This window comes from Thalia democratica, chromosome 3 (genome assembly GCF_965202585.1).
Source record: "Thalia democratica chromosome 3, ktThaDemo2.hap1.1, whole genome shotgun sequence".
Taxonomy (NCBI): Eukaryota; Metazoa; Chordata; class Thaliacea; order Salpida; family Salpidae; genus Thalia; species Thalia democratica.
The window spans coordinates 75,917,466-75,926,346 of record NC_139167.1 but is presented as its reverse complement, the minus strand read 5'-3'; the positions used below and the strand labels follow the sequence as shown (position 1 = coordinate 75,926,346).

The window sequence follows — 8,881 nt, the reverse complement described above, 5'->3', positions numbered from 1 at the left end:
CAGCATTTTCTTTTGGAATGAATGAAATGGATTTTATATAAAACAAAAACTAATGTTAAATATAACTGTTTGACTCTTTTTTTTTTAACATTTGTAAATAGACATCTGTTATGCAACAATAGTAAGCCTAAAACTAAAAAACTTATCTTTTACCCTGAGTAAAATAAATATTTCATGGTAATTACAAACTATTATCTGAAAATTATACCCACTTAAATGCAATGAATTTTTAATCGTTTATTTCAAGAAACAGAAGTTATGTAAGAAAGTCGATTTTGAAAGAACACACTTAGCATGAAACAAAAATTTCAATATTATGGCAAAGCTCAAGTAAAATAAAAAATAGTTTTAAAATTTAAATTTTATTAATAAAAAACAAAAAATTCAGAACTATCTCGTGGAAAATTAGATTTTCTTTGTTTTATAAATCATCAGTATTTTTTATGGATAAAAAAGATTAAAATAAATGAATGCTTGAAAATGAAAACAGAATGTTCAGAAAAACTTGCCTAATGAACAAAAAGCAATAATTAAAATACACTTTTTTGCTGCTAAACAGTAGTTTGCATACTAATATAGTTTACTTCTTTATTTATTTATGCAACTTTTTTTTATTAGATTAAATTTATCAAGTTTTCACAAAAATTTTATTAAAAATGCTTAATTCTTTTATAAAATGCTTAGTGTTTAGATTAAATATTATTTAGATTTATATACTTAAAAGATGAAGAACAGGTATTTGTTTTACGGGTTACTAAAGTTTACCAAAACTGTCTAAATATGAGAAACATAAAAGTTCAAATTTGTTTTTTCTTGTAAAACAGTGAAGGCACGAAAACTCTGATGCAAATATTTATCAACAATTTGGCGGTGAAAGTTTTTTTTATGACGTCACACATAAGGTGTCAAAAAGTTCGTGCGCGCAAAATTAATTGTCATAACAACACGTACTCTTTAAAAAACTTCAAAAATCACAAAAGAAAATAGCAGCTTTTTTTGTGACGTAATAACTAATCTTCTGTGTTTTTTTAATGTTTTTTTTTTATGAAGGCAGTTTTTTGTTATTCTTGAGACCTGAGTGGCCCCAAAGCGTCGCAGAGCTCCTGAAAGGACTCGCTGTTCGTCGAGCTGTAACTCTGCAGGCTCCTTATCGAGCTCTGGCAGCTCAAGTCGACCGGAACGGCGGCCGACGGTCGGACTGTTACGTCATTAGGACGTCTCTGATGGTTTTCGCTCCTATCAAAAGTCATGCTTTGAACAACCGGTCTGTAAGAAGTGCTCCTGACAATCTCCTGATTCCCAACTTCTTCGTTGTAGTTACTTGGTCTAGTTCTGACGGTGTGGTAAGTAGGCCTGTTGTTGTGCTGCATGTCCTCACTGCAAGGATCGTGGCTCCTCTGCGAGCTCTCGCTGTGGAACCTGTGCGGCACCCACCGGCATTCTACCGACCCCCGGCTCAAGAAGGGCCTGTGCTCCCCCGCGCCCGACTGTTGCCTCCTTGACGACGAGGTGCCGTTGTCATGGTAGTTGATGGTGTCGTACCTGGAGGACTGCAGCTCGAACTCCTGCTCCGATCTTGAAGGCGACCCGGTGGTGTTGGACCCTATGATCTTTTGGCGGTGGTTCCTCAGGAACAAGAGGATCAGGACCCCGGTGACGAAGAGGATGACAATAGACACCCCCGCTCCTATCAGGATGTAGAAGGCGGGCTCGGATATTTTCTCCTCACTTTCCTCTTTGTCTTTCGTGACGTCATCGCTGCTGTCTTGGCGCTCGCCGAAGCCGAACTGGACTCGGTTGACGTCATTTTCGTTTACGACTTCCGGTCGGCTGGTTTCGCAGTCAGGCTTGGTGTTTTTGGGTACGTCGATTTTCTCCCTGTTTATCAGTACCAGCTCGGTGGTGGTTGGTCTTTTTGTGGTTGTGGTGGTTCGGGGAGTTGTTGATTTTTTGGTGATCCTATTCGGGAAGTGCTGTCTCGATTTAGGCGTGACTGGTGCGAGCCTGAAAAAAGTTATTTTTCTATCTTTGTGTTCGAATAATGTATATTATAATATAAAAACAAAATATTTTAATATACTTTTGAAAAATGTCAGTTATACTTTATAGTTTTGATAAAAGTAATGATATACTAACCTTAAAAATTTGAATTTAAGCATCAGTTTAATGTGGCTAAAAGTAAAAAAAAAATTCTAAAAAACTTTTCTTTAAAGATAAAATTCTTTGAAAAAATATTTTTTAGACTAACGCAGGGCAAGCCAGGTTGCTGTAGTTGTCGATTATTTGCTGAAGAGTGAACTGTACAAATCTTATTGGGCTGGCACACTTGCTTATATGCAGGTCACCGAATCCTCTTATTATTCTGTAAATATATTAATACTTTTTTTTTAATTCAATATATTTCTGTTGTTTTTTTTTTTTTGTTAATATGTATGATACTTTTGATACTTTTTTAGTGAAATGTTGTACAAATTTGCTTATTTATATAACACAGAATACTTTAAGCTTTAGTTAATTTATTCTTGATAAACTTTTAACAAATAAAAATTTCAAAATTTCAAACAAAAAGAATGAACAGCAAACTTCTTTGTTTGCTTTGGAATGAAAAGAGCATAATAAAACATATATTATCATGATAAAATAATAAAAGTTTTACATTTCAAAGTTGTTTTAACAGATACATTTACTTTAAACAATCTTCACAATTTGTCTCTGAGAAAATTTGAAAATTTTTTGTCGGAAAATGTTTTCCAGTATTAAAAAACCGCAGCTCAACCGAACATAACGCTAAAAGGTTTGTGACTGTCTTAAGAGACGACTGTCACAAGCCAGTGAACGACAATGTGAAAAGGTTGGGCACAAAGAACATGAGCAAATGTAAAACAAACACGATCGTCCCTTTTGTTGTTTGAAACTGCGTGTTTACTGTTGGCTTTGGTCGTGAAACTTTTTGCTTTTGAAGTATTTTGTTTGACAAACATTTACGTTTAAGGTTTCGTTTCGTGTTTTTCTATCATTGTTAGATATTTAAGGATGATTTATAAATGCTTAGAAGAAGCCAATGAAACTTTATTTAAAACTTAATATTTCATATCTATACAGTTTTAGCTACCTTTATAAGTAAGTTTTAGTTTGAGCTACTTCAAAGAACCTATGTTTTCTAAAAAATATTCACAAAAAATATTCAAATTACTATGCATATGCATAGTTTTAAACATTTTTTTAAAGTCATCATAAACTCACATTTAGTATTAGTTTACTTTGCAATAATTTTTTGTAATTTACCATAATAAAAAAAAACTATAAAAACTTTTATTATATTTCTGAGTGAAATTAATCAAAAGTAAAACCACTTCAAACCTGGACCACCTGGCGAGTGAGTTGATGCTGCAGTCGCACTTCCAGGGATTTCCCTCGAGCGAGATCAGGTTGACCTTGTGACCGGGGACGATGAAATCATTGGGCAGCTTGGTCAGGTGCATATACCTTATGTCCAGGCTCCTGATGCCGCGCAAAGTGGGCAGCAAACTGGCGGGAAACGTCGATATGGGATTCCCCGCTATTGAGAGATCTTGGAGCAGGGTAAAGCTTCTGTTTTGTGTAAAATTTGTAGTTAAAACCACAGAAAGTAAAGCTACAGAAAGTTGAACCAAATGTAATTAAAGTGACAAAGTATTTTGTTCATTGTTTATACAACACAACATTTATTGCTACAAACGTTTTGTAAGTTTCAAAAATTTGTTAATATGATTAAAAGTAAAATATCTAAAGCAAAATTAGCAAAAATGTACTGAAAACTGCAGAAGTAATACAAATATATGTTTACAACAATTTGTATATAAATTTGAATTAAGTTCAAATATTTTTACAGGTTAGTATATTATAGCCTTGTTAACCCTAATATACTTTAAAACTTTTGAGCTTATACTATCTTAAGCTTTAAATTTTGTTTAATTGTTAAAATGAATTACATCTATTCAAAAATTTATGAAACAGCTTGTTATAAGTAAGATAATTATGTTTACTTAAACGTTTTTTGGAAATGTGTCTATATTTTTAACAAAATTGAAAATTTAAACATTTTCTAAATTTTATATCTAACTATAAAGTTTGATATTTAAAAATTCACTCCTGAATTTTGCATATGCAGTCTCGTAAAAATAAGTATAAAGCAGTTAAAATTTATTCTACAAAAGAAAAATCTCAGTAAGTAAACAAAAAAGTTATAAAAAATACGTCATAGAGTATAAAATCTAAATGCAGCTTCATAAATTTTTTCACTGAACTTTTTAGTATATTGGATTTTAAATACAGTTCACTAAGTTAATTAATAACTTTTTACATTTACGCCTAAAACACTTGAATTTGTAGTCTGGTTCAAATTTTGTGAGTTTGCTTGGTGGAAAATTTTAAGAGAAATTCTTTCACATTAAAACTAAATAAAGTAAACGTAATATTGAGTTACTTGACAATGATCTTAGATTTAAGCTAAATAAGACATAGCATAAAAAAAGCATTCAAGTTAGTAGGAGTTTTATAATTAATCTTTTTAAACTTATTCGACCTACAAAGAAAACTGCTAGTCAATTAACAAACTGTTTGAAATAATAATAATTAAATTAACCATATATTTACATACAAACTAACAGCAATGAAGAAGGGACTGTATTGAGTTTGTTCCAACTCAAGTCTAACTTCTTTAATTTGTCTAAGCTCGAGAATATATTCAAGTTAAACGAAGTCAATTGGTTCTTTTTCAGCTGTTAATTAAATAGTTATTACAATAAAACAACATTTGAAGAAATTGTTAGTAGGATAACACATCTGTGTAAATAAGGACAGTTGAAAAAATCTGAAACTTTGAGCAGTTTAGTTTTTAAATTTGTTCTAAACATATTATTTAAAAGTTTAAGCTTCAAAAAAATTTTCAAAATATATTTGCTTAAAACATATTTTAGTAGTTATATGAACAAAAATCTCAAATATTAAAAGTACTTCGTTTGAAACAAACAACAAAGTATGTATTTAACAGATATTAGTACACGTTGTAATAAGTTATAAAATAAACTTTTTCTAACCGAAAGTTCTTGCAAGTTAGGAAGGTATATAAATGTGTAAACAAGTTTCTTGATATCATTGTCATCGAGGTATAGAATTTTTAAATTTGGAATACCATTCAACTGAGTAGCAGTTATTGATCTGAACCTGAAATTTTTTAATAACATTTGAAAAATAATATTAGTTAAGAATTAAGAATACCTTTGAATAAAAGAAAAATGACAAGAAATTTGAAATTTATAAATAGGTATAAATAATAAAGGTCAAAAATACGCTGAAAATGAATACAAACAAAAAGTATAAATAAATTTCAATCAACTAAACTAAGTCCGGAAAACACGCTTCTATTATTTACAAATTATTTTCAATCAACTTTTAGTTAAAGTGTATAAAGTTGTCATTATTGCTTTAAGTTTAAGTGTTTTTTGAAACAATTGGTACAATTCATAAGTGGTTTTTTATATAAAGTAGTAAGTAACAAAGTGTTAACAAACTTAATTTTCTTTAATTAACTTTACTGTTTTATAAGTAAAACTATTATCCCTAAAACTTAAAGTGCTCAAAAGTTAAGAAAATTATTTTGATTTTTTACAAAAATAAGTACTAATGTTATCTAAAAAAAACAAAAATCAAATAATAAAACTTTTATTTACTAATAAATCAACCTGTTTCCAGTCAATCTGAGTTCCCTCAAGTTAGTCATGTTCAACAAAGCGTCCTGATAAATCCTCGATATTTTGTTGTCGTTCAAACTCAGCTTCTCCAAGTTCCGCATTCCTGATAATTATGTCAGGTTAGTCGTGTATAGCTTGATTTTTATGATTTTTATTACTTTTATGTTAATAAAGCAACTATAAATGTTTACCTAAAAGTAGAAAAAACATTGTGCATGTAAATTGAGTAGTACAATAATATAAAACTGAATTACAGTTCAATATAAAAATAAAAACAAACTCATGTTAAATTTTTGAAGTTCAATTATTTCTAAACGGTACGCAACGGAAATTTAAAAAATCAGTGAAATATATTTTTATTTACCTTGCACTAGTTGAGGTCTTACACTCAGAAAGTTGTTTCCACTAAGGTCTAGTATTTTCAAATTTTCAAGTTGCTTGAACCCTCTGCCCTTTATGCTTGCAAAGTTCAACTCGTTATTTCGAAGACTCAGCTCTTCGCAATTCTAAAAAATTGAAATATTAATTATAAACAAGTTTCTGTTGTATAAAATCTCTTTTAAGTTAATTATTTTTACCGTTTAGTAAACTCATTTTTATACAAAAAAGTAAGTTAAAGAAAGTTTAACATATGTTTGAGTCAAAAAAAAAAGTGAAAAACATTTAAACACAAAACAAAGGCTCATATATGGTAATAAAAAAGCTACGAAACTTGAACAAATTAAAAACTAAGTTTTATTTTTCATCAAGAAAAGTGTTTGATAGTCCAATGAAAAATTAATAACTTAAAAGCTTTCCGTTGAAATATTAAAAACCGTAGCTAATTCGGCATGATAATTTAAAATTTGAAGCTTTTCTATAAAAAAAAAAAGACTTTTTTGAAGTATCTTTTTATGTAACATTTATCGGCTTTTTGGTAAGCCCTTTCTTTTCCTTTGGATTTAAAGAAATTGCACATAATTTTCTCATATTTTCACAGCTAAAGTTAAGCAGCTTTTGGTAAAAGTATGAAATAAAGTTATAGACACTTCAACATTAACGATAAGTGACACATAAAAATATTTTTGCCATTCCCAAGGTACATATTTCTAATATAGTAAATGCATTATGTGTGAACTTATGAACTGTTATATTACTCATGAATTTAAGTTTGTTAGAGTTTTGTAATATATTAAGAAAAAATCGGATAATTAATTCAATTTACTGTTACTCGAAAACATGTTTTCCATGGGTCATACGTCTCAAAAGAGATGTCAGTTTTAGTTCAAATTAAACATACTGTTAAAAGCTAAATTCAAGTAAATTGAATAATTAATTAGATTTAAAAACAGATGTTTAACTAAATACATAAAAGTACATTCCAAGAAATAGTTTTTGAACATACTTATTTAATTATGTTTAATTATTAAATTGAAGGCCGTCTAACTATTTCTGCCAATGAAAAATCTTAGCTTATTTTTATAAACATATTTAACAACTGTACAATAATATTTTTGATTAAACATAAAAGAAAAATTGGTAAGGTTATGTTCATAAATTTTTAAAGTTTACCAAAATGATATATCAAGGTTTCATTGCAAAAAGAACAAACAAGTTTATCATAACAAAGAAAGTGTAATTGCAATCCTATGTTAAATGTTGTTGATGTATTTCATCATATAAAGTTAATATTAAAATATTCAAAAAAAGAAATTATATTTTAGAACTTTAAACTTTTTTAGTTTTTCAGTGTATTTAATTGTATGTTTTTCTAATCTTACTTAAAAATAAAAAATTTATGGTTCAGTTTTTTAATGTGAAAAAGGTTAAACAAGTATGAAAAAGCTAGAGGAAGTATAGTATTAATCTTATCTTAAGTATTTTTGTTGCTTGTTGTTAAGACATCATGGCCTAGTTACCAATACAGATCTTGTTGGGATTGTGCGTTAAAATTATTACTAAAGTTTGAGAAAATATTTGTAAAGTAAGTATTTCAAATGAAATTATATTTTGTTTAAACACTTACAAAACTAAAAATTTTTAATATGTGTAAAACCTAACAATGGTGTAGTTTGCTTGAACTGTTTATTGTTGATAAGCGTGAATCAAAACACCTAATTTGTTTGCATTAGCAATTATTTGGTGTTTGATTTCGATATGTGGTGTGTACAGTGATGTTACTGACAGTTTAATTAATGCTTATGCAAACATATTAGTGTTAGCAGTTTTTTAAAGGTCAAATATATGTTTTGGTTTAAAGATGTATATAAAAGTTCGTCCCTTCTGTTTCAAGATTATTTTGACTTTCTGGTATTAGAACAAGTTTAAGAATATTTTTTTTGTTTTAATTTAATTTAAAAAAACGTATTTTACCAAGTATTAATAGTTTTTTAGTTAATCACACTTTTTACTTCTTTATTTTTCTACTGTTATAATATATTTTTTTTTCTCAAGTTTTTCCAACTGACCTTATGCCTTTGCAAGCTCCGTTCGGGCACAACCGACAAGCTGGCGTTCTGGATAAAAACCAACGGAAAATCGGGGAGGTTCTCGGGAAACTTAACCAGCTTCTGGCCCTCGCAAAAAACCTGGTTGTAGTCCCTGTAGCATCCCAGGGTAGTGTGAATGGCAAGTAAGAAAAACGCCACAATAGTCGTTTGGAAGTTTGTTCCCATCTTGTGAGGTTGTAATTTCTTTATTGTATTTTATTCTATTCGATAAAAAGCTGTAAATATAAAATTAATAAAGTTATTTTTGCATCTAGGTACTTTTAGTACACTAAGTATAAAAACAAAGTTGTGTTAGTTGTAAATTTATAAGCAAACTAATTCGTAAAGAGTTAGTGAAAACAAACATACGTGTCTGAAAATATCTGCCATAAAAACTGTCAACTAATACTTGTCTTAAAATATGTTTTTTTTAAACACTTTTTGTAGTAGAAATCACACTTACAAAAATCTACACTTTTAAAAGCTACTTTTAACTTTAACTTTCCTATTAACAAAACTTTGTTTGTGACTAGCGACAACTTTGCAGTTAACATTCAGCAACTGCCGAGAAAAGGCGAGCAAAACGACTTTTTCTTTCAAAAGTTCTCTCGTTTTACTCACTTCTCTCGCTTTTGTTTTTGATCTCTCGTTTTTCACGCCTAGCTGCACACGCATACACAC

The 8,881-nt window shown here is 29.2% G+C and overlaps 1 protein-coding gene across 1 annotated transcript; it reads right to left on the bottom strand.

Annotated features, from left to right (window-relative positions):
• Positions 1 to 763: 763 nt before the first annotated feature.
• Positions 764 to 8,386, bottom strand: LOC145832549 (uncharacterized). Its single transcript, XM_082939864.1, has 8 exons — positions 8,180 to 8,386; positions 6,097 to 6,238; positions 5,724 to 5,835; positions 5,079 to 5,205; positions 4,648 to 4,760; positions 3,361 to 3,591; positions 2,249 to 2,362; positions 764 to 2,004 (listed from the first exon to the last, which is right to left on the bottom strand). Exons 1-8 carry the CDS (start codon positions 8,384 to 8,386, stop codon positions 1,062 to 1,064), a joined length of 1,989 nt encoding a protein of 662 aa, XP_082795990.1. The 3' UTR covers positions 764 to 1,061.
• Between the last annotated feature and the right edge of the window lie 495 nt (positions 8,387 to 8,881).

Bases quoted from the DNA above. Each gene is read 5' to 3' on its own strand.
- LOC145832549 (XM_082939864.1), bottom strand. From the start codon at position 8,386: ATGGGAACAAACTTCCAAACGACTATTGTGGCGTTTTTCTTACTTGCC. The intron at 5,836-6,096 runs GTAAATAAAAAT...CATAATTATCAG, and splicing joins AAGACCTCAACTAGTGCAAG to GAATGCGGAACTTGGAGAAG. The intron at 2,363-3,360 runs GTTTGAAGTGGT...ATATATTTACAG, and splicing joins TCACTCGCCAGGTGGTCCAG to AATAATAAGAGGATTCGGTG.